This window comes from Narcine bancroftii, chromosome 1, assembly GCF_036971445.1.
Source record: "Narcine bancroftii isolate sNarBan1 chromosome 1, sNarBan1.hap1, whole genome shotgun sequence".
In the NCBI taxonomy this organism is placed as follows: Eukaryota; Metazoa; Chordata; class Chondrichthyes; order Torpediniformes; family Narcinidae; genus Narcine; species Narcine bancroftii.
In genome coordinates this window covers 272,673,772-272,700,290 of record NC_091469.1, presented here as the reverse complement: position 1 = coordinate 272,700,290, position 26,519 = coordinate 272,673,772, and the positions used below count along the sequence as shown (strand labels likewise).

The 26,519-nt window shown below is 41.0% G+C and overlaps 1 protein-coding gene and 1 long non-coding RNA gene across 11 annotated transcripts in view; one reads left to right on the top strand and one right to left on the bottom strand.

The window, feature by feature from the left end:
* Positions 1-3,403, bottom strand: part of spty2d1 (SPT2 chromatin protein domain containing 1) — a 50,979-nt gene extending 47,576 nt beyond the window's left edge. For 5 of the 9 annotated variants that reach the window (XR_011344979.1, XM_069899185.1, XM_069899199.1 and 2 more), the window contains exons 1-2: positions 3,337-3,403; positions 242-336 (exon numbers count right to left, since the gene is read on the bottom strand). Coding sequence is in view for 4 of the 9 variants with exons in the window: in XM_069899185.1 (XP_069755286.1) it covers positions 242-336; positions 3,337-3,376 (135 nt within the window). In the remaining 5 variants the exon portion in view is untranslated. Of the gene's footprint in view, positions 1-241; positions 351-3,336 lie in introns of those variants that run through there. The other 4 variants (XM_069899216.1, XM_069899193.1, XM_069899225.1 and 1 more) reach the window with 4 other exon arrangements.
* LOC138743693 (uncharacterized) lies at positions 25-26,519 on the top strand. 2 transcript variants are annotated; one of them, XR_011345017.1, is made up of 3 exons: positions 25-551; positions 5,913-6,009; positions 26,336-26,519. It is a non-coding gene; the product is annotated as an uncharacterized lncRNA (long non-coding RNA). The 2 variants fall into 2 exon arrangements; XR_011345018.1 differs by having other exon boundaries at positions 26-515.

The following is a 26,519-nucleotide window of genomic DNA, read 5'->3' as shown; positions in this document are numbered from 1 at the left end:
GACGCTGCGGGCCATGCTAAGTTTCCCACACACTTTTCCTAATTTACTACAATTACAGAGACTGCCGACTTTTTTGTTTCTCTCCAATGCAGCTTCCTTTGGTCTGCAATGGGCTACATTGTTTTTTTTAAATGTATTATTACAATTAGGCCTCATTCAACAAGTCAGAGGGCACAATGCAACTCTCCCTAGGCCTAGGTGAGCATTCGGATTTTGGGAGAGTATGCAGAATACCACTTACCCGGACCTGGACATCGACTTGGTTCTCGGATGCCCGATTGATAATGCTACCGAAATCCATGACGCCAAAGGCGGACAACCACACTCCTGCCGAAACTGCGTACAAAGAGTTGCAAGAAAAGCTCACTGAATTCCTGCCAACTCAGCCTTCAGGAGAAAATTCGTCACTTCCGTTAAACCGGATCTCAAATCCGGCTCGCTGCAAATGCGAATGTTGTGACGTCACCGTTCGGCTCCAAGAGGAGGTGATAGTAGTCGGAGTCCGCACGTTACTGGTGCGTCCTAAACTCACCCGTTCCCGCGCGTTACAGGTGCGTCCTAAACTCACCCGTTCCCGCGCGTTACAGGTGCGTCCTAAACTCACCCATTCCCGCGCGTTACAGGTGCGTCCTAAACCCACCCGTTCCCGCGCGTTACAGGTGCGTCCTAAACTCACCCGTTCCCGCGCGTTACAGGTGCGTCCTAAACTCACCCGTTCCCGCGCATTACAGGTGCGTCCTAAACTCACCCGTTCCCGCGCATTACAGGTGCGTCCTAAACTCACCCGTTCCCGCACGTTACCTTGCGCCCTAAACTCACCCGTTCCCGCATGTTACAGGTGCGTCCTAAACTCACCCGTTCCTGCCTGTTACAGGTGCGTCCTAAACTCACCCGTTCCCGCGCGTTACATTGTGTCCTAAACTCACCCGTTCCCGCGCGTTACAGGTGCGTCCTAAACTCACCCGTTCCCGTGCGTCACATTGTGTCCTAAAGTTGTGCCCTAAACTCACCCGTTCCCTCGCGTTGCAGGTGCACTCTAAACTCACCCGTTCCCTCCCGTTGCAGGTGCGCCCTAAACTCACCCGTTCCCGCGCGTTACAGGTGCGCCCTAAACTCACCTGTTCCCGCGCATTACAGGTGCGTCCTAAACTCACCCGATCCAGCGCGTTACAGGTGCGTCCTAAACTCACCCGTTCCCGCGTGTTACAGGTGCGTCCTAAACTCACCCGTTCCTGCGGGTGACATTGCCTCCTTAACTCACCCGTTCCCGCATGTTACAGGTGCGTCCTAAACTCACCCATTCCAGTGCATTGCAGGTGCATCCTAAACTCACCCGTTACAGCTGCGTCCTAAACTCACCCATTCCCTCGCGTTACAGGTGCGTCGTAAACTCACCCATTCCTGCGCATTACAGGAGGGGTCCTAAACTCACCCGTTCCCATGCATTGCAGCTGCATCGTAAACTCACCCGTTCCCGTACATTACAGGTGCATCCTAAACACACCCATTCCCACGCGTTACAGGTGCGTCCTAAACTCATCCGTTCCCTCGCGTTAGAGGTGCGTCCTAAATTTATCCATTACTGCATGTTACAGGTACATGCTAATCTTACCCTTAACACATGTTATAGGGACATTCTCATCTTCACCAGTTCACACATATTATATGCACATCCTGACTTCAGCAGATCACACATTATAGGGATATCTTGAACTTAACCAATTCACATTCATGACAGCAGAGTGTTACTATAACCAATTAGCTTTATTACAGGGATGACATTAACCACCCATTACCATGATATTCTTAATCAATTTGTGCATATTTAAAGGGTATTCTTAACTTGTCATTTCTGAAATATCCTAACTTAATTAATTCGCACACAGATTTACGAAACATTCTTTAACTTAATGCATGCATAAGGCTTTCCCTGAATTAGTTCTCCGGGTATGCGTAATTAGTTCACACATTTTGTTGTGGTCCTGACCAATGCATGCTCATTGCAGAATAGTCCTTATGTAACAAATACTCAGGCATTAAAGAACTATTCTACCCTTAACCAGTGCACAGGGATTATAGGAACTTTGCAAGTTCAACTAAATGTGTAGACTTCGTTGGAGTTGTTGCTTATTTATACAGAGCAAAGACATAAAAAAGGTATTCCTAATTAATTAATGTAAATGTCTTATAGGGCTATCTCTATTTTAATAATTGCAAAGCACTTGTTGGATAAGGGAACAATTCCATAGATATTTCAGCATGGGCTTAACCAATGCACATGATTACAGGTTGATTTCTGGTTGCTACACTGTAAGAAGGATGTGGAGGTTTTAGAGAGGTACAAAAGAGGTTCACCAGGATGTTGCCTCAATTGAATTGTATTAGCTATAAACAGACCTTGATTGTTTTGTTTTGCACATTGGAGGCTGAGGGGTGACCTAATAAAGTATATTAAATTATGAGAGGCATATAAGAGGATTCTTTTCCCAAAATGGAAAGGTCAAATACTAAAGGGCATTGGCTAAAGGTGAAGGAAAAGTTTAAAGGAGATGTGTAAGTGTGTTTTTTACAAAGAGAATGGTAGGTAACTAGAAAGCACTGCCAGGGGACGTAGTAAAAGCAGATATGATAGTAACATTTAAGAGGCATGTAGACAGACACATGAGCAGGCAGGATATAAGGGATATGGACAGGGTGTGGGCAGTTGAGACTATTTAGATTGGCATCATGGTCAGTGCAGAATTGATGAGCCAAAGAACATGTTCCTGTGCAGTATTGTTCTGTGTTAACCAATACAAGGGCATTGCAAAGTTAACCCCAATTTAACTAAGACATGGACATTTCAGAACATGGCCAAATTTATCCAGAATATTGGGAATATAGATGTATCACAAACTTAACCAAAACCTGGGCATTATAGGAATACTCTAACATATGGCACAGCTATTTCAGGGGCATCTGCAAATTAATCAATACAAATACTTTACAAGGTTATTCCTAACTTGACCATTACACATACAATTGCATCATCTCTAGTTCAACCAAAATACACACACTGCAGGTTTATTCCATGCAAGGTAATTTCAGGGATATCCCTAAATTAATGAATGAACAGTCATTATGTGGTGTATCCCTTAGATAATCAGTGCATTTACAGTACAAGGGTAAATGACCTTACCCAATATACACATGCCATGGTGGTATGACTAAATTACCTAACAAATATACATTAAAAGGTTACCCCTAGCTTTACTAATGAACAGACATTACAGGAGGATCCCTAACTTATCCAAATGTTTCATGGGTGTTACAGACATACTTATCCAACATACACACCTTTCAGAGTTATCATGAACTGGTGAACTAAAGGGCACATAAAACTGTTGTGGCCCTAAATTAAAATATAATTCTGTGGACACAGTGTAGTCACAATGTGACAGTTATGTTGTAATCACTGCTTTGTTATGTCACTGAACTGTTCAGAAATGTTGAGTTTTACCCTTTTAAAAAATATTTTAGTTTTTTTCCCATAAATAAACATGGAAAATCTCTCCAATATTAATATGAAACTTTTTCTTTACAAAAAACAAACAAAACAACCCCTTTCTCCTCCCCCATCCCCCACAGTATAAATCCACACACCATTAGGGCTCACATTTATGTTGATCATCAAAAATTCTATATGGGGAAGTCACTTGCATTTATACTATAGCATCATTTATTATTATCCTTTTAAATATTGTATTTATAATTACAATTGGGCCCCTATATGACTCAAATATGGCTGCCATATCTTAAAAATATATAATATTTGTTCTTTAAGTTGTATTAAATTTTTTCCATAGGTATGCAACTATTCATTTTAGCAATCCATTAAGTTATATGTAGCAGGGAATTGAATTTCCAAGTAATTGCAATACATTTCTTAGCCACTTCCAAGGCTATTTTAACAAATAAAGTTTTGAATTTAGTTAATTTATTGCTTATTTCAATATAATTACCCAAAATATAAAGATAATACCCTGCTGGAAAGTTATCACCTTCACACTCAACCATGTAGCATGTAAAAATGTTCCTGTATCTGTCCCACACCTAAAACACATATCCGATATTTCAAATGTTGATTTATGCAACTTCTGTAGTGTGAGATATAATTGGCATAGAAAATTATACTGCACTAATCCATATCTTGCATTTATAATTAATATCATTGCTATCCAAACACCAATCAGCCCAACATCTTTCCATTATTGCAACTCCTAGATCTCTCTCGATCTCTGTAAACCTAGATTTGTTTTCATTCTGGAGAGCATAGTACATCTTAGTTTTAAATTTAGGTGTATTCCCCAGCCAAATTGTTCATTCCATTTCACTAATTTCAAGTGGGCCCAAACTTGGCTCCCATCTTTCTCTTAGGAACAATCTTAGCTGGAGAAAACAAAACAGTGACCCATTAGGCACTCCGTATTTATTTCTTAAGTGCTCAAAAGACTTAAGAGATCCCTCCATATAACAATCATCAATATATCTTATTCCTTTATAATACCATAAATTCAATATTTTGTAACCCAGATTCATAGGAAGCAACACATTTTTACATAATTGTGTGTTTCTTTTCCCCTTTTTTTGAATACTTTAATTTTGTAGTCAAACAAGTATCAAGAATTAACCATTGCAAATACATAAAATGAAATGGAAAAAAATCAATGATACAGGTTGACTATTTTACCAATCAGCCCCATCCTTCCTCCCCCTAAGATAGAAAATAGAAAAGAAAGTGAATAAAAGAGATTGAAACAGAAAAACAGGAAAAGAGGAACTGTCAGAATCCGGGCGGCCCAGATTAAATTTGTCACTTCCTTCTTTGACAAAAGAGACAAGCCTTCATGGGTGGAAATTGTACTGCAAAGTTGGAGAGAGAGAGAATAACAGAGATCTTATAGATAAATGGGGTACTAAATTTATTTCTGGTGGACAGGAAGCACCATTAATAAAGCATATATTGAATATTTGATATAAATTGAATAATTTAATTGGATCAAAAGGAAATAGATCTCCAAAAATGCCCTTGACTCAAAATAAATTAATTCCTTTAACAATGGATAATAAAATCCTACATAATGGTGTTCTTAAATGATACACCTGCCTTTTTTCCAATACACTCATTTATTTCTTGCCATATTCTAATCACATGTATGAATATAGGGTTGTCTGTCTTTTTTGTTATTAACTTAACATTCCACATAAATAAAGTCCTTTGTTGTTTCTTCTTCTATTGAATTGAATCGCATTTGGATCCAAGGGGGACTCTCTTCTTCAGAAAAAATGACAAAAATCTTGCTTGTGCTGATAAATAGTATTTCTTAAAGCCCAGAAATCTAAATCCTCCCAATTTATAATCCCATGTTAAATTTTCCAATGAAATTCTTGGCACTTTGTTATTCCATAAGAATGACCATATGTAATTAATCAATAATTTTTAAAATATCAGGTAGTAGGCAACGATTGAAAAAGATACCGTAATCTTGGCATCACATTCATTTTAATACAATTTACTCTTCCCTCTAGAATAATCGGAAGGTCTTTCCATTTGTGTAAATCTTTCTCTATTTTTTTCTAAAGAGGAGTGTAATTGCATTTATATATATAAATGATCATCTATCATTATTCCTAAATATTTGATTCTATCTATCTTCCATTTGAATCTACTACTTTTTTGATATCTTTCATAATCAAAAATTTTCAAAGGCATTATCTCACTCTTGCCCATATTTATTTTATAATCTGATATTCTTCAATATTTTTTCTAATATTGTTTGTAATTTTATCAAGGAATCAGCTGGCCAGACATATATAATATCACATCATCAGCATATAAACTAATTTTATATTCTTCCTGTCCAACTTTGAAGCCCTTAAGATCTCCTTATAATGTCCACCAGTGGCTCAGTCGCTAGGATAAAAAGTGTCAGAGATAGAGGACACCCCTGTCTACTTGATCTATTCAAGGTAAAAACTGCTAACATCTGATTATTAATTATAATTTTGGCTTGTGGTTTATCATAAAGAGTTCTTACCCAGTTTAAATTTTCTGTCTATACCAACTTTTCCCAATGTTTTAAATAAGAAAGACCATTCTAATCAACCAAATGCTTTTTCTGCATCTATGGAGATGGTTATACTTAGATTCAACTTTGATTTTAGTCTACTTAGACTTCCTTTGACAAATTCCACCTGATCTGCATGTATTAATTTTGGTAGATATTGCCACGGGCCATTAGCTAATGCCCTTGCCAATATTTTATAATCAGCATTAAGGAGTGATATAGGTCTATATGATGACGTTTTTAATGGGTCTCTACTTTTTTTCGGTAACACTGTAATTATAGCAGTCAAGAAAGATTCCGGGAGGTTCTGGGACTCCACTGCCCAGTCCAATATGTCAATCATAAGAAGTATCAATAAATTTTTAATTATCTGTAGAACTCTGGAGGAAACCCATCCACCCCCAGAGATCTGTTAGCCTGTAAAGTACCCAAAACGTTCTCGATTTCTTGTGAAAGAGCATCTAAATCAATTTGTTCTCTAACTAATTTTGGAAGTTCTACATTTGTTAAAAATTCATCCATCTCACTTTCATCTAATAATTCTGATTGATATAATTTGATATAGTATTGTCTAAAATATTATTTATTTATTTTTGATTATATATTATAATATCGGCCTATGTTTTTATTGCATTTATCATTCTAGATGACTCCTCTGCCTTTAACTGCCAAGATAAAACTTTATGTGCCTGTTCTCCTAATCCATAATATTTTTGTTTGGTCTTTAATTTTTTTTTCCATTCTATATGTTTGTAATGTGTTATATTTCAATTTTTATTCTCTAATATTTTTTGTGACCCTGTTCTCTGATATTTTTTCTTTCTCCAATTTCATTATATCTTTCTCTAGACCACACATGTCAAACTCTGGCCCGCAGGCCAAATTTGGCCTGCGATATAATTATATTTGGCCCGCAAGATCATATCAAAAATGTATTAGAGGTGGCCCGCTGGCCGCCGCGCCAGTATAGCGTATGCACAGTAACCGCTGTGTCCCAGGGTGAGAGAGAGAGAGAAAAATCCTGGTCCTTGAAAAGTAGTGGTGGGTGGTTTTATAAACACGCTGTCGCATCCCCCCGCCCACCCCCACACCGCAGCACAGCCTGGCTGGTGTCAGGGGAAGCCAAGGCCGCTTCCCAGCACCCGGAACCCCAGTGGCACAACGTTTCTTGGAGCTGCAGATGGAGTCGGGATGCCGGAGGGAAGATTGGGGCTCCCCGCCGGGCGATGGGGGCGCCGGCCGCCCTGCGCCTTCCAACCGGACCAGCGGCGGGTGCCCGGAGTACTCGTGGAGAGCGAGGCTGGTCGGGCAGGTAGGGTGGAACCCCCCCACCAATCTCGGGAGTGGCGTGGGCTGGATTGGCATTAGCCGCGCTCACCTGCTCCTCCACCGCTGACCGGGATCCCAGCGCGGTCCTGAGCGCGGAGACTACCCTGGGACACCGGCACGGAAAGAAGAGCAGGGTCCGTAGAACATTACAGATCAGAAACAGGCCCTTCGGCCCTTTGACTCTACCTCGTGAAAACCCAACACTGGAGAAACTCAGCGGGTTAAACCGTATCCTTTATCCAGCAGAGAGGTACCTGACAATGTTTGGCCCTTGATCCCCTTAATCAATGTATGAGCGAAAGTCTGTGGTTCTCGTAAAAACACCCGAAGGGAGAAACTCAGCAGGTCAAAGGGGGTCCGGGAGAAACTCAGCAGGTCAAAGGGGGATCCGGGAGAAACTCAGCAGGTCATGGGGGAGGGGTCCGGGAGAAACTCAGAAGGTCAAGGGGAGGGGTTCCGGGAGAAACTCAGCAGGTCAAGGGGGGTCCGGCAGAAACTCAGGGGGGGCCTGACCTTGCCAGGACCGTTGCCCACTCCCCCTCCCTGCCGCAGGCCGACCCGCGACTCACGGTGATGGGACCGCTGATCTGCCGAGTTGCCGCCCTGCAGCGAGAGCCGATGCCCCCGCACTGTCGTTGTCCAACCCGATCACCCGCAAACCCCGCCTTCCCGCACGCAGGCCTGAGTAAGTATTATGAATTTTAATCTCAGGATAAAACGATCTTCCAATAGTTTCATGTCACAGTGATAAATATATTCCTGGTTAAAAATGGTCCTGCACCTGGATACAAGATCATTAGGCGTAAAACTTGAAAAGTGTGTAAATCAAAGGATATCTGTACCAATGGAAAAAGGGCATGGTAAATAACCTATTATTTATTGAATATTTTATTTCTCATTTGTTAATGCTTCTGGAAAGAGTTTATCCAAAACTATTATTAAACATTTATTTTAATAAGAAAAAGTTTAACATTACATATGTTGAAAGAAGAGAAAACATGCAGATGTTGTTGAAAACTTTCAATAAATATTTAGTTCGGCCCTCGACTTAGTCCAAGTTTTTAATTTTGGCCCTCCTTGAATTTGAGTTTGACACCCCTGCTCTAGACCATCCAGCACACGTGTATATAATGTATGTGTAAGTTCAGAAAAGTTATTTGATTCACAGTCCAATCTTACTTCTCATTCCTCCAAGTTCACTGGTTGCTGGCAATTCTTATATTGTGCACAGAATTTAACATTTATGAAGTTCACCAGGCTTTGGTGCTTGAAAGGTAAATGGTTATCGCTCAGGAAGGTTCCTGTCGGTTTTCAGAGAGAGATTTGTTGTTCCAGGACAGCCACAACTGATTTATTTCCATCAGCCACTTCAATGTCTTGGTGACAAAACCTGCCCCTTCGGGGTTCTCCAGATGATAACCTCTTTCTTTCAGGTCACCACAGAGTTCCTTTTAGTTTCACTTATTCCAAGTTAAAAATCTCCTCTTGAATGAACCACAAGGGCATTGTGGCTGAACTAAGGACTCACAACAGTATTTCAAATGGGTTTCCACAAGCTTTCCAGCTTGTCCTGTTTCAGTCCCAGCTGCTGTTGCTGGCTGTAACACTGTAGAAGTGATTTCTGTGTATGTGTGTGTCTCTCCCTCTCTCTGCAAGAAAGTCTGTCTGACTCTCTCTGCTTGCAAAACCACATGATCCTCTTAGAACAGCAAGTTCCCCTCCAGACAGAAGCAGATCTGACAAGCTCTTTCATGTGTTGCCTTTTTGTAAACAACAATCCATTAATGAATTCTGAAACAGGTGGGTAACATGCCCTGCTGGGTGAAACTTTGAAGATATCCATAAATACATTGGTAAGTTGGTCAGCGCAGATTTTTTTTTTGTAATTCTTTATTTATCGCACTACGAACCATATCAACCAATATATTTACAGATGCATCTCTTTAAATATTCATAGTGACATTTTCTCTTTTTTTTCCCCCCATCCCTCCCTTCCCCTCTTCCCACCCCTCTCCAAAAACAGTAAATATTGGACATATAAAATACAACAAAACAGTATCTTTATACAAAAGGAATACAAACAAAAAAGACACATCATCTACTTATTCACATTAAATCTGATCGTGTTTATCTTCTTATAATTTTAGGTGGTGGTGGTCCTAGTCCTGCTCTTTCTGTTATGTTCCATATATGGTTCCCAGGTTTTTTCAATCATTGGAACTTTGTCTTTTAAATTATATGTGATTTTTTTTTCCCAGTGGGATACACTTAAACTTGGTTATATATTCCATTAATATTTATAGTCATATAGTCCAATGTGGCCTTCTATCTTTATTTTCACTTCTTTTCCGCCTCTTGACCACCTCCATCCCTTTTTTCCATTACTGTTTTTTGTTTTCCTTTTTAATCTCAATATATGACAATGCATTCAAAACATGAAATACCCCAACAATCCCCAAAAGCAATAACTCTTTAACCCCAAATGAACCTCCCCTCCTTGGATTGCCTCCAGTCCCTTGACGGCAACCACAACTCCCCTTTCCATTCCATTTGCAAACTTACTCGCAAGTGTCAACCGATTTCACAGTGACCATTATTCTCCCACCCCTAGCCCCCCCCAGAGAACACTATTTTTCTATACTTATAACAAAGCTCTCTCTCTCTTTTTTTCCTTTTTCTCTTATCCATCTTTAAATCTTTATATGTACATTATGTTTATATTTTTACATATTTTTGTATATTTTCTTCCTTCTTGTCACTCCTCGTCCTCTCTTCTCCTGCCCTGCAAATGTTCAGCAAATTCTTGGGCTTTCTTCGGGTCCGAGAACAGTCTATTCCATTCCCCAGGAATAAATACTTTGAGTACTGCTGGATGTCTTAATATAAAGTTATACCTTTTCTTCCATAAGATTGTTTTCGCCGTGTTGAATTCCTTCCTCTTTAAAAGTTCGAAGCTTATGTCCTGGTAAAAAAATATTTTTTGTCCCTTATATTCCAAAAGCTTATAACCTATAACCTTTTTTCTTGCCTGCTCCAGTATGTTTTCTCTTGTCATATATCTTAGAAATTTTACCAATATGGATCTCGGTTTTTGATGTGGTGGCAGTTTTGGAAAAAGCGCTCTATGCGCCCTTTCGATTTCTATTTCTTCATGTGAATCTGTTGTTCCTAGCACCTTCGGGATCCAGCCTTTTATAAATTCCTTCATATCTGACCCTTCTTTGCCTTCTTTCAGACCAACTATTTTTATGTTGTTTCGCCCACTGTAGTTTTCCAATACGTCAAATTTTTGTGACAATAAATCTTGTGTCTCTTTAATTTTTTTTCCCACTCTCTTCCAACTTCCCTCTTAAATCATTTATCTCCATTTCTACAGCAGCTTCTCGTTCCTCCACATTTTCTACTCTTTTCCCTAATTCAGTCATGACCAACTCTAAGCTTTGCATTCTGTCTTCAGCTCTTTTCATTTTTTTTTTGATTGAACTAAATTCTAATGATAGGCATTCTTTTAATGACTTCATTTGTTCTTCGAAAAAGGCTTTATCTAAACTTTGTCCTTCCATTTTACCTTCTTCTTTCCTTTGAAATTCTTGGTCTTCTTCCTCCTCTTCTTCTGTGTCTGTATCATCTTCTTCTCTTCTCTGTATCTTTGTATCTTCATCCTTCTCTGGTGAGCTGCTTTTGTATCCTTGCTGGGCCTCCAGCTGCTGTGTCTCCTGTTGTTGGGCCTCCTGATGCAGGTCGACCTGTTGTTGGGCCTCCCGCTGCAGGTCGACCCACTGCTGGTCCCCCTGCTGCAGGTCGACCTGCTGCTGGGACTCCTGCCACAGGGTCTCCTGCCACAGGTCCTCCCCCGTGGGCTGCCCCGTTGCCACTCACCCTCTTCCAGCCCTTTGTTCTCTTCCTCACCACTCTTCTTTTCTTCTTTCTTGTTTACTTCCCCCAGCCGAACGCACCGATACTGGGCGTCTCTCAGCTGGCCGCTCCTCAGCTGATTCCCCCTCCTGTCGGCGTTAACCTTTTCTTTTACTCACGCACTGCACATGCGCAACTCTTCAAGCATGCACAGTTGTGCACCTCTTCTTGGCTCTGAGAGCCATTTTTGGAGTCTGCCGTCAGGAGGACACCGCTCCTCTGGGGACTCACCAACACTGGAGATTGGCCGCTCCTCTCCATGGTGGCTCTCTGCTCCGATGTGCAGGTAAGGCCTTCTTCTTTCTTCTCCAGTGATTTTCCTTCTTCCCTTTTCTGTTATTCTTACTTTTTCTCTTTTGGGTGCCATCTTCTGTCTCTTCTCTGTAACTTTATCTTTCTGTTCCTGTATTTTATGTTTATTGAGCTCTGCTTTTTCACACTTGTTTTTTCTTTTCTCTGGAGAGGGCTGTTTCCACCCGACCAGCCACTACTCCATCATGCGACTCCCCCAGCACAGATTTTTAATACTCGGTCAGGAACTTCATCCAGGCCAGATTCACTCTTATACTGGAGTATGTTATCCATCTAAGTTAGGGTATGACAGGCAAGGCTGAGATGCTGAAGCCAAGAGCTATTCAAAGTTGTCCTCCAATTCTATCTGAGCTTCTATCAGCCTTCTTCTGGGCATATTTCCGGCAATAAAGAATCAACGAAGAAGATGATTCAAGGATCTACCGTTACTCCACTCCATCATAATACAGCCCTGTGAGGATTGGATTTTACTTTGTGCTACACAGAGACAGATCTGCCGCCATCATTTCTGCCTCTGTTTTGTAATGATCTATACTCATTGGACTGCATCCAGGTCGTACAGTACGATGGATCACGTCAAGTCAAGTTTAATGTCATCTGGTTGCACAAGTACAACCCAACAAACAGTCTTCTCCAGTCCTCGGTGCCAAACAGACTTATCCAGTCCTCGGTGCAACCAGACGTAACATACATGCAGATAAAGAATTCAAATGCAGATTGTATTCATACACACACACACACACATATATATATATATATATATATATGTGTGTGTGTTACATATTGTTTTGTGAATATGAGAGTCTCAGATGGTTAGTGTGAGCAGTTCCTTTGGTTGTTCCACATTCTTACTGCCCGTAGGAAGAAACTGTTCTTCAGCCTGGTGGTGCTGGCTCTGATACCTCTTTCCCGTCAGGAGCATCTGAAGGAAGCTGTGTGCAGGGAGGATGGGGTCCTCAATGATTTTGTGCACCCTCTTCAGACAACAATCCTGGTAGATCATGAAGGTGGAGTTGGGGGTGGAGGAGGAGTGAGACTCTAGTAATCCTCTCTGCTACTCATGGTCCTGTGGATGTGCCTACCAATGGTCACCCAGTGCTATGGTGACAGAAGCATGCACTAAGGATGAGATGTACATGGACCTGGTTTTGGACTGTGGATCAGAGAATAGACTGGTCACAAAATGATCATTGTGTCAGTGATCTTGGGTCCATTTGGCCTCTGGTGCCAGACTCAGTCAACCCTTGATTTTGTGTCCATACAGGGTCCTGATGGCAAGCCAGCTTAGTTGTGGTCTGAGCCCTGGCATCAGGTGGAGCCTAAGATTCAGTGTCAGGTGAATTCTGACGTTCATGGGTCAGCCTTGGGAGAGACCAGAGCTGGGAAAACCCCAGGTATCAATTCCAGCATTTTGTGGGCTCTGTACTTGCGGCACTTATAGGGAGGACCTCTGGGGCTAGACAGACTTTGCATCTTCAGCTTCAGTTTCCATAGCAACAGCTGGTGTCCATCAACTTTCTCTAATGATGTAATTGTCTGGTTACAGTGTAGGACAACCAATGACGTAAGAACACAAATTGAGTTGCGAAAAGAAGATGGTGCATTTTGGCTGGACAAACTGTCTTCACAGAAGCTCTTTGACATTGTATTTAGTTGAATAAAGTAAAAAAGGATGTAGGCGGTTGTATGGGATGATAAGATGAGAGTTTATTGTCAAACATGTTAATATATTACTTGCTGAAGCTACACAGATATGTAAAATACACTAATAAAGTGGGATAAACTAAACTACTAGGAGGGATAAAAGATAATAAATGATGTGTAAATATTCACAGATAACTATTTCACATCAATTAGCTAAAGTGCTGCATACTGCCGCTGGTGCACAAAACAAAACCCATTCACCACAATAGCATTTGGAACACTTCATGTTGAAAGTTGATTTGTGAATTGCAGTTACACTTTTGAATACTAGGAGGCAGTGTTGTGCCTTTTTTAAGGATAATTTTTTTTGCTCTCTTTATCCTACATCAGGAGTGACAAACTCAAATTCACGGAGGGCCAAAATTAAAAACTTGGACTAAGTCGAGGGCCGAACTAAATATTTATTGAAAATTTTCAACAACATCTGCATGTTTTCTCTTCTTTCAACATATGTAATGTTAAACTTTTTCTTATTAAAATAAATGTTTAATAATAGTTTTGGATAAACTCTTTCCAAAGCATTAACAAATGAGAAATAAAATTCAATAAATAATATTTCTCTATAGAGGATTTGTCAAATGTTGCTAGTGTGCTGTCGAATAGTAAAATCTGAGGGCTATTGAGAATGTGGGAGAATAACATGATTCCTGAAACAATCAAATGGGTGACTGATTGTGGGCATGAACTCTAGCAGGTTATTTGCCATGCCCTTTTTCCATTGGTACAGATATCCTTTGATTTACACACTTTTCAAGTTTTACGCCTAATGAGCTTGTATCCAGGCGCAGGACCATTTTTAACCAGGAATATATTTATCACTGTGACATGAAACTATTGGAAGATCGTTTTATCCTGAGATTAAAGTTCATAAGCCTTACTCAGGCCTGTGTGCGGGAGGGCAGGGTTTGCGGGCGATCGGGTTGGACAACGACAGTGCGGGGACATCGGCTCTCGCTTCAGGGCGGCATCTCGGCGGATCAGCGGCCCCATCACCGTGAGTCGCGGGTCGGCCTGCGGCAGGGAGGGGGAGTGGGCAATGGTTCTGGCGAGGTCAGGCCCCCCCTGAGTTTCTGCCGGACCCCCCTTGACCTGCTGAGTTTCTCCCAGAGCCCCCTTGACCTGCTGAGTTTCTGCCGGAACCCCCTTGACCTGCTGAGTTTCTCCCAGACCCCCCTTGACCTGCTGAGTTTCTCCCGGACCTCCCTTGACCTGCTGAGTTTCTCCCGGACCCCCTCCCCTTGACCTTCTGAGTTTCTCCCGGACCCCTCTCCCTTGACCAGCTGAGTTTCTCTCGGACCCCCCTTTGACCTGCTGAGTTTCTCCCGGATCCCCCTTTGACCTGCTGAGTTTCTCCCTTCTAGTGTTTTTACGAGAACCACAGACTTTTGCTCATACATTGATGAGGGGGATCAAGGGCCAAACATTGTCAGGTACCTCTCTGCTGGATAAAGGATACGGTTTAACCCGCTGAGTTTCTCTAGTGTTGGGTTTTCACGAGGTAGAGTTAAAGGGCCGAAGGGCCTGTTTCTGATCTGTAATGTTCTACGGACCCTGCTCTTCTTTCCGTGCCGGTGTCCCAGGACCTTTCCAGGGCAGTCTCCGCGCTCAGGACTGTGCTGGGATCCTGGTCAGCGGTGGAGGAGCAGGTGAGTGCGGCTAATCCTGATACAGCCCACGCCACTCCCGAGATTGGCGGGGGGTTCCACCCTACCTGCCTGACCAGCCTCGCTCTCCACGTGTACTCCGGGCACCCGCCACTTGTCCGGTGGCAAGGCGCAGGGCGGCCGGCGCCCCCATCGCCCGGCGGGGAGCCCCAATCTTCCCTCCAGCGTCCCGACTCCATCTGCAGCTCCAAGAAATGCTGTGCCACTGGGGTTTCAGGCACTGGGAAGCGGCCTTAGCTTCCCCTGACACCGGCCAGGCTGTGTTGCGGTGGGGGGGGTGGGCGGGGGGACACGACAGCGTGTTTATAAAACCACCCACCACTACTTTTCAAGGGCCAGGATTTCTCTCTCTCTCTCTCTCTCTCTCACCCTGGGACACAGCGGTTACTGTGCATGCGCTATACTGGCGCGGCGGCCAGCGGGCCTCCTCTAATACATTTTTGATATGATCTTGCGGGCCAAATATAATTATATCGCGGGCCAATTAATATCGGGTGCTGGCCCGCGGGCCAGAGTTTGACACGTGTTTCCTACATGGAAGTATTTTACTATTTTTATTGATTTCAAACTGGAAAATTATCATGTAAGCCACCAAACTGCTGTCATCTGATACTTGGAAAATCAGGTACTGCATATTATCATGTGGAGTACAGGAATTTACTTTTCTGAAGCATTAGATTTTTCTCAGCAGCTGTGATTTCCTTCAGTCGGCACAGCATTATGTTTAACGTCTCCCTTGCCTCTCTTCTCAGCTTGGTTATTAAAGAAAATGCACTTGAATGATTGTTGTTTTACTAGTTGATTGAGTCAATATTTAAACTTACATAATGAATCCCTGAATTGGTTTATGAACCTCATACCCTGATGGAATAATAAGGAGAAAACACTAAAGTTAAGGGCTTGTTTCTGAATTGAAGGGAAACTAAGGTTGACTGATCTTGAAGGCATTTGTCTTGTGATTAAATGTTTCTTTATGAACTGAATTAGGCTTGTTCTCAATCCTCTGATTCATAATTTAGAGGATCATTTTAGGCTCTCTTTGCAGCTGAGAAACTTCTTTAAATCCTACAAATAGTGATTAGTGTAAAGATGAGTGAAAAATAAAGAACAGAATTAAGCCTCACATTCCTTTTATAGTCAGATATGCCACCTGAAAGAGTTGCAGAGAGGAGTTCTAAAGTGAAATTACTGGAAATCCAAAAGAAAATCCTGGAAACATTCGACTAGGCAGGTAGCATCTGTGCAAAGAGTCAATGTTTCAAGACCGACAACTGGTATAAATGTTGACATGAGGTTTTTAACCTCAAAAGTTAACTCTGTTTCTCTCCTCATAAATGTTTCCAACCTGATGAGTGTTTCCATCATTTTCTGATTTTTGTTTAAGGGTTTCTAAACCTCTGGGCAGCCTCAGACAAAGGACATCTATAAATTTGATCCAAGCATTTCAGTAGTGAACAATTTCACATGGAGAAGCTGGTATAAATCTGGATGTTCTTCCACAATCAGCATTTATGCCAGCTGAATTAGAAAGTCTGCAGATGCTGTGACTGTAATTTAATACACAAAGGTGCTGAAGAAACACAGTGTCCATAGGAAGCAAAGATATATAACCAATATTCTGGCCTCATCAAGGTATAAACGATCAGCAGAATAAAAATGTAGGGGGAGGAGAGGAGGGAGAAAATAGCAGGGGAGGAGTACAGACTAACAGGCAAGACATCATAAGTGGATATGTGAGGGAGGGAGGAGGGATAGGGGAGGAGGGAGCTCTCTGAATGGAGAGGGAAGGGTGTGGGGAGCTGGAGTAAAGGAGACAGAAGAATAGGGAAAGAGAGAGAGAGGTACGGGATGGACTTAATGGAAACCAGAGAAGTTGATGTTAATGCTATCTGGTTGCAGAGTGCCCAGATGGAATATTTGGTGGTGTTTCTCCAATTTTCAGGTGCCCACGATTTGGAAGCACATGAGGCCATAGAGGAAGATGTCGACGGGAATGGAGCACAGAATTGAAATGGTTGGTCACTGGGAGATCCCCACTACTGCAGCGATTGCTCAAGAAAACAATCTCTCAGTCTGAGTCCTGTCTTTCCAGTGTAGAGGAGGCCACAACAGGAGCACTGGATGCAGTTGATGACCTGTAGATTCACAGGTGAAGTGTTGCTTCACTTGGAATGACGGTATGGGGTGCCAAATGGTGGTAAGGGAGGAGCTGTGGGTGTGTAGCAATTTGTGCGGTCACAAGGGTGTACCAAAGGGATGATGAGTGAGAAGGGATGGGATGAATAGCAAGGGAGACAGAGAAAGTCATCAGATTTCGTGTCAGGGTACATTCATGACATCACATACAACCCTGAGATTCTTTTTCTAGCAGGCATGATAGAATTACCAATAATTGGTAGTGCAAAAAAATAACAGTATATATATGTACACAAATAAAGATCCACAAACCGATTACAAATGTAAACAAACTGACTGTGTGATACAGAGAGAATAAAAAAGAAAATCAATAAAGTGCACAAGAGTCCTTAAATGAGTCCCTGATTGAGTTTCTCATTGAGGAGTCTGATGATGGAGGGGTAGCAGTTGTTCTTGAACCTGTTGGAGCAATTCTTAAGGCATCAGTACCTCTTTCCTGATAATGAGAACAGAGGTTATGCAGGATGATGTGGATCCTGATGATTGCTGGTGCTCACCGCCGACAGCATTCTCTGTAATGTCCTGGACTGTGTCCATTGCCTTTTGTAGGGCTTTACGCTCAGGGATATTGATGACCCTATATGAGACCATGGTGCAGCCAGTCAGCACACTTTCCACCACACCTCTAGAAATTTGCCAGAGTTTCTGGTGTCATACTAAACTTCTGCAAACTCCTGAGGAAGTAGAGGTGCTGATGTGCTTTCTTATTTTTTTGATATTTTATTTTTGATTTTCCAAGACTCACACAAATCCAAAACAACAGTACAACCTTCTCAACAATGATATATTACATTACATTCAGAGTCCATTTTCCCCCACCCTCTTCCCTCCTGTACCCTAATATCACAAGGAAACGATTATGTAAATTAAACAAACATAAAGAACCAAAAATCTATAGAGTCACTGATCCATAAACGAACCAAATATGGAGTTTTACCTTTCTTCTATTTGTAAGGGGTGTAGCTATATCTGTGTATCTATGTGCTGCAGATAAGGCTGCCAAACCCCAACAAATGTGTCATATTTCCTCCTTAAATTGTACATAATTTTCTCCAGGGAAATACAACTCTGCATTTCAGTATTCCATCGTATAATTTAGTTGGGAGTCAGACTTCCACATGACCGCTATACATTTCCTAGCTACCAACAAACGACCTTCACAAACTGAATTTGGTATTGGGACAGTTTAAAACTCATGTCCATAATGTTTCCCAGAAGGTACAATTCTGGATCCTCAGGAAAATCCACCTTTGTAATTTTTTTCAGAATGTTCCCCAGATCCTCCCAGAAGGATCTCACTTTTGTATACAGCTAGGTTGAAAACATAAAGGTTCTAATCTCCACATCACACCTAAAGCATACTTCTGAAATTTCTGGCTTGGATTTAAGTATTTTTTGTGGTGTGAGGTACAGCTGATGCAAAAAATTATATTTTTTGCATATAACCTGTACCTGGCATTAATGACTGCTGTCATGCTGTCCTGACGCAGGTCTGACCAACACTCTTTGTGGGATTGTCGTGCCCAAGTCCATCTCCCACCTTTCCCTTGCCTTATATAAGCTCAGTTTCGAGCCCTTGCTTTGGAATAGGAATAAACTTGTGCATATTCCCCCTTCGAATAAGTCCCCATGTCACTACTCATGGGCAGGGGCCATTAATGGTCCCAAATTATCCCTTAAGAAACATCTGAACTGAAGATAGCAGAAGGTTTTATTCAACATTTCATACTTATTCCTCAGTTGTTCAAATTACATGAGTTCCCCATGTTCATAAAAATCTTCGATATACCTGATCCTTCTCTAGCACTAGGTGCCCAGAATCTTATTATCCAGAGTCATGGGCAAGGGCATTTTAGGAGACATCCCCACCTTTAACTTAATGCATTGATTTTTTTTTCCATGTCTGAATTACTTGTTTTAATATGGGGGTTTCTCTTTCCCTTGATATCAATTCTGATATCACAAAGATTAGCTGTTGTCATACCCACACTCCTGTTCGGCTCCGAATCATGGGTCCTCTACTGGCATCACCTACGGCTCCTAGAACACTTCCACCAGCGTTGTCTCCGCTCCATCCTCAACATTCATTGGAGCAACTTCATCCCTAACATCGAAGTACTCGAGATGGCAGAGGCCGACAGCATCGAATCCACGCTGCTGAAGATCAAACTGCGCTGGGTAGGTCACGTCTCCAGAATGGAGGACCATCGCCTTCCCAAGATCGTGTTATATGGTGAGCTCTCCACTGGCCACCGAGACAGAGGTGCACCAAAGAAGAGGTACAAGGACTGCCTAAAGAAATCTCTTGGTGCCTGCCACATTGACCACCGCCAGTGGGCTGATATCACCTCCAACCGTGCATCTTGGCGCCTCACAGTTTGGCGGGCAGCAACCTCCTTTGAAGAAGACTGCAGAGCCCACCTCACTGACAAAAGACAAAGGAGGAAAAACCCAACACCCAACCCCAACCAACCAATTTTCCCTTGCAACCGTTGCAACCGTGTCTGCCTGTCCTGCATCGGACTTGTCAGCCACAAATGAGCCTGCAGCTGACGTGGACATTACCCTTCCATAAATCTTTGTCCGCGAAGCCAAGCCAAAGAAGAAATATCAATTTAGTGTCTCACTTATATATTAACTCTCCTGCTATCTTTTCTCCTACCATGCGCAGTCCAATTTGTACCCAGGAGGCGGAACCTCCTCTCTCGTAAAGAGAAGTGATAAACCTTGACTGGGCCACCCAATAGTATTTATTGAAGTCTGGTAATTTCAGATCTCCCAATTTGAAACCCCAAGTCAATTTTTCCATGGAGACCCAAGCCACAGTGTTCCACAAGAACTTCCTGACATATCCATTCAGCTCCTTAAATAAGTCCTGGGGCAATGGAATGGGAAAGGACTGAAATAGATATTGCACTCTTGGAGTCACCTTCATTTTAACATAATTAACCCTATCCACTAAAGTTATGGACAGGGTCGTCCATCTAATCCAAATCCTCCCCAATCTTCTGGAGCAAAGGGAGATCATTGAGTTTATATAAATTACTCAAATCTGTATCCACTTTTATCCCCAAATATTTAATGCCCTCTTGCAGTGATTTAAACTGGCTCCTTTGTTGGTAGTTCCCCCTTTGTCAAGGGTATGATTTCACTTTTATCCAAATTTAACTTGTACCCAGAGATCTTGCCATAATCTTCCAGTGTGGTCCTCAGCTTATCCAACGATCCCTCTGCATTGGTCAAATATACTAGTACATCATCTGCAAATAAATCAATTTTGTGCCCCTCCCGGCTCACTTTGAACCCCATTATTTCCGGATCGCATTGAATGGCTTCTACCAGTGGCTCGATAGCCAATATAAACAATGCTGGGGACAGTAGGCATCCCTGCCTACTGGATCTACCCAGCGGAAACACTGGAGACACTTCCCTGGCATAAACAGAATTTTAGCTTGGGGTTTATGGTAAAGTGTTTTTATCCAATTAATGATTGATTTTCCCTGTACAAATTTCTCCAGTACTTTGAATGGAAAGTCCCATTCCAGTCTGTCAAAGGCCTTCTCCGCGTTCAAGGCCACAGCCACTGTTACAAGCCCAGAGGACCCCAAAACCCAGCAGCAATATATATTACCAAGACAAATGGTTACTTTAACAAAAGTTGCTTTTAATGATCTTTTAACATGAAAATAGAATCACACTTTAACTTAACTTAACCCCCTTTTAATTCTAAGCGCAGATATATATAATGGGTGTGTAAGTTCTGAAGAGTTCTTTGGTTCACAGTCCAATCTCACTTCTCACTCCTCCAAGTTCACTGGCTGTAGGCTAATCTTATACTGTACATAGAATTTAACATTTATGAAGTTCACCAGGCTTTGGTGCTTGAAAGGTAAATGGTTACCACTCAGGAAGGTTCCTGTCGGAGATTTGTTGTTCCAGGACATCCACCCCAGTGTCTTGCTGACAAAACTTGCCCCCTTCAGGGTTCTCCAGATGATAACGTCTTTCTTTCAAGTCACCACAGAGTGCCTTTTTGTTTCTCTTATTCCAAGTGAAACATTTGACAGCCAGTCCTCCCCTTTTGCATGAACCACAAGCGCTTTGACCAGGCTGAACTAAGCAGTCACAGCCTTTCTTCCAAATGGCACTTTCATCTGTTGCCTTTTTGTAAACAACAATCCATTAATGAAGTCTCTTGGACATTCTCCAAAGCTTCTGCAAACACTGTTGGCCCTAATATGTCCAGCATGGGGCAGAGCTCAAGTATTTTAAATAAGATCTGTTTTAAAGTGTTTGTATATGACCTACACTAACAAACCTTTCCCAATTTATCTCCCCAAAACATATCTATATACTCTGTTACAACCACAGCTGGGTTCACACCCAACTGTGCCAGATGCACTATTTTGAGCAATCTACATATGTTTTCTGCTGATTACCTCCATTGTACAAATCTAAATATTGCGCCAATCTATTGGCCAGTGCTTTGCTGACGTGCTTTCTTCACGATGCCAATGGTGTGTTGGGTTCAGGAAAGATCCTCCAAGATAGTGACTCCCAAGGACTTAAATTTGCTCACTCTCTCCACCTCTGATCCCCCAATGATTACTTGATTGTATACCTCTGGCTTTCCTTTCCTGAAGTCGACAATCAGCTCCTTAGTTTTGGTGACAATGACTCCAAGGTTGTTATTGTCAGTGCACCATTCAGCCAAATTTTCAATTTCCAACCTGCATTCTGACTCATCCCTTTATAAAACCCACCACCGTGGTATCATCAGCAAATTTGTAGATGGTATTATTGTTGTACTGACAGTCATAAGGTGTAAAGTGAGTAGAGCAGGGGCTAAGAGCAGAGCCCTGTGGTGCTTCGGTACTGTTAGAGATAGTGGAGGAGATGTTCTTACCAGTCTTCACTGATTGTGGTCTGGAGGTGAGAAAATCCATGATCCAATTACACAGTGGGATGTAACTCTCATGTCTTGGAGTTTGCTGACCAGTTTTGAAGGACGATGGTGTTAAATGCCAAGCTGTAGTTGATAAAAACTGGAAGGTGGAGAGAAGAAGATGTGTCTGGTGGTTGGACCAGTTAATAGGTGACAGAAATTACAGAGAATAATACTGTATGTTAGAAGCGGAGGCTAGTGAGGTGGTCGGTGAGAACAATGGGAATCCTGTCCTTGTGTTTATGTGAGGAGAGGGCCTGAGCAGATGTGTGGAAAATAGAGGAGATGTGTGTAAGGGCTGAGTTGATGGCAGTAGAGGGGAAGCCACTTTTGTGACAGAAGAGGACATCTTGGATGAATTGGAATGTGTTACCAGTTTCTATATGTTTTTTTTAGTAAAGTTACTTTGGAGGTTAGATCAGGGAAATACACTTACAGATAACAACATTCTGGAGACAGCCTGGCATTTAATTCGGAGACATAAACCAGTGTTATTGTTCTCAATTGAAAGAATGAAATAATGAATGTTTACATAAGGAGACATCGGTTCAGAGAAAAGGCCATCTGCTGTGAATCAAGCTTTTGGGAAATTGAAATTGAAATCCAGTATTTGATCAAGCAAGTCATGTGATTAAGACACTTAAAAAAGCAGCATTTTAATTCATCAGAAAGTCATCCAGAAAAAGTAGAGTGGCTTTGGGAGAGATGGTCACTTCTGCTGTTTCTCTTTTTAAAAATATTTTTATTGAGTTTAACATAACAATCCTACATACAAAATCTAATAATATAACAAAAAACACATCATATCATATACATATCACAAATTAATATAAATTTAATTTTAAAAATTCAAACATATTTGTTAATTTAACATTATATCTTAAAAATAATTCTGGATAGAAACCAATTGAGGTACATGATACCAACCCTTGGTCAAAACAGAGAGTAATATCTGTCTAATTTGATATGATCTAGGACAAACATAATTAAACCCGTATATAATCAACCAATCTAAAAAAAAGAAAAAAGGAAACAAAAAAACAAAAAAAACTAAATCTAATCTACTCCTTCCCTCTAATCAAGGTTACCATATTTTATATGGAGCAAATAGTGACCTTCAGAAACCAGACAATCACCAGAGCATCCAAATTGCTTCAATCTGTCAATCATAATTGTATTCTATGAATGGGACCCACACCTTTTCAAATTGAAACTTTTTATCTATAATTTTGTATCTAATTTTCTCCAAGCTTAAATAAGACATTACTTCATATAATCACTGTGTATGAATGGTTGTAAAATTGCTTGTTTGGCCATCAATTTGCTAAAAGCTAAAACTTTCTCTTGAGGTGCAAAGTTCATGAGAAAAAACAAACAAGGCAATTAAAGGGCATGGTTCTCTGTTTCTCCTTGTCATAGGAGAGCAGTGATCTGCTGCAGCCATTGTAATGGGCACTTTCAACTGACCCATATCTGGGTAAAGAAAACAAGATAATTCTTGTATTTGGATTGTGATCATTTTGATGGTTATTTCGTCTGACCCTTGCCTGGGTCTTTGAAAGTATCTTGAAGGGCACAAGTCTTGTAACTCTTACGCAAGAAAGAGGTGAGCTGTGACAAATCATTTGTATGAAGGAACATTTCTCTGAAAGCAACTCAACAAGAATTTGTGAGTTTTGAGAAGTCTTATGACTTGAAGTCTCACTTCATAATTAATTCTGAACAACAGTTTAAAAGTTCTTAGTTTCAGTGCAAGATTTATTTTTCAATCTTTTGATTGTTTTTTATTGGTTTTTGAGAAAATAATAATATTAAATACATAGAAACCTATGGTTCGGGTAAAAGAAAATTAAAATTACAAAAAAAGAAACGTATGATCCATGTTTCGAGAAAAAAGAAAAACATAACTAATGTAAATTCTAACCCCAACCTATTATATGAGTGATTGGTGATTGCAATCAGAACCAGGCATCAACTACTAATTTCAATACAAATATTTCAAAAAAATGAAAAAAAGAAAAAAAAAGAAAATAACTAAAGAGGAAAAATAATTGATCTATAAATCTTTGAACCCCAAAGAGAAAAAAAAGAATACTCATTTTAGTAGTTGAACACTTAATTTTCTCCAGGGAAAGGATGCCATCAAATCCAATAACCATTGTGTATGTGTGGGAGGGACAACATCTGTCCACCACAGCAAAATGAGCCATCTAGCAAATCAGGGAAGCAAAAGCAACTACATAGGATTGAGGTGGAGTCAAAATTAAGTCTTTGGTCCACTCATTCCAAAAATAGCAATAAAAGGGTTCAGAGAGAAATTTATATCAAAAATTAAAGATATTGTAGTAAATACCTCTTTCCAGTAGTTCCAAAGGGAGAGACATAGTCAGAACATATGATATAAAGTACACTTATCAGATTTAAAGGATATATTGGGGTAAAAATTTAGTTAATTGAACTTTGGAATAGTGGGCCCTATGGACTACTTTAAATTGTAATAAGGAATATCTAGCACAGAGAGATGATGAATGTACATTTTTCAAAATAGACTCGCATGTATCTTCAGCAAACAGTCATGTTCCAAAATTTTCTTAATGTTATCAATACAAGAATTCAAAGGCTGACTTTGAATTTGACTTTTCAGAATTGTACCTAATTCTGTAATGATTTGGGTAATCCACACACACACACACACACACACACACACACACACACACACACACACACACATATATTTGCAAATAGTTGGAGTTAAATTAAAATTTATGTAATATATTATTAATAGTTATTAATAAAAATTATTGTTTTGAAGATATTGTCTTGGTAAATTTCTGTTGCTGCTGGTCTATGATGTAACAAGTGGAAAACCTTATCTAGGGAGCAGATCAATTGAACAGAGAATTGAACGAAAGGAATATAATCTTTTACAGGGGACAGAGTGTAAAGAGGTGTAGTTGAGGTAACTGAAGGAGTTGGTGGGTTTGTAGAATATGTCTAGAGATTTTGTCTCCTGAGATGAGAAAGGGGAGAGTGCTGACAGAGATGGTCTTAGTGACTTTGATGTCGGGGTGAAAGTTAGCAGCAAAGAGGCCAAATTTGACGAGCTCGTCATGGATGCATGAGTCAGCACCAATGTATTGTCAATGTAGTGGAGGAAGAATTGAGGAACATTTTCGGTGTCGGTTTGTAACATGGATGGCTCCACATAAGCTATAAAAAAAAAAGCAGACATAGCTGGGACCAATTTGGGTACCTATAGTTAGCCATATGAGTTGGAGATTGAGGGATGAGTCAAAGGCAAAATTATTGAGGGTGAGAGAAGTTCTGTCTGGTGGAGGAGGGTGGTGTTGGAGATGAACTGGTTAGACCCATTGTTGAAAAAGAAACAAAGTAGACAAGCCCTTAACTTTAGTGTTTTCTCTATTATTATGTTCCCATGTTGACATAGATTATAAATAGAATCAATTAATCCATTGATAAAATTTGCAGGGTGGATTGTATTCTCCTGCTAAAAAAACATTCTTGGATAATCAATGCTTGTTTGTCCTGTGGCGGCTAATACTTGTTTTTAGAGCAGGTGTATTTTGCAAGAGTACTGCATATACGTTTGATGGATCAATCAAATTGGTTACCTCAATACTGAGGATTAAGTATGAATAGTTTTGCAAATGCAATATATCTGTTGTAATCAACCCTGCTAACTGAATTCAGGATCCATATTCTTCAAGAAGAGCTGACCATTTAACCCAACCACTACTTGAAGTTGCTACAATGCATCTCAGTCACTGCAGAGAATTATGACTGCAAAGGAGTTAGCATGAATACAGGAGGGGGAGTGGATTGAGCTTATGGCTCAATTACTTCAGCTTTGTCTTGATCTCTTAAATAAATGACAGCCAGATTCCCAGCTGGGAAAGTGGAAGCAAGAGGTCAAACCTAAGAAAGATACTCTACAGAGATAGTTACAAAGCAGAAAAATGTTTAAAGACTCATTGGGCTGGTTAAGTCTAATGGAGGCTGGTACAAATTCCATATGTCTGCATATAACATACAAACATCTGCATCGAACAATCACAGGCCCATCTCACACCTTGCAAGCCATTCAACCATGGTAACCATTTAACGAACACTTATTAATACATGCTCTCTGACTCTCTTGTTAGGAGGAAGTTATTCACAGGAGATGGCTGATACCACAAACTGAAGGAATCACCTTCTAAACCCTCCCCCTTTCCCCCTTTTGTTCAGACATCTCTCATGTTCCCTCACACCTTGATGAAGGGCTGGAGCCCAAAATGTTGGTGATGTATCTTTACATTTGCTAAATAAAGGCATTGTTTGACCTGC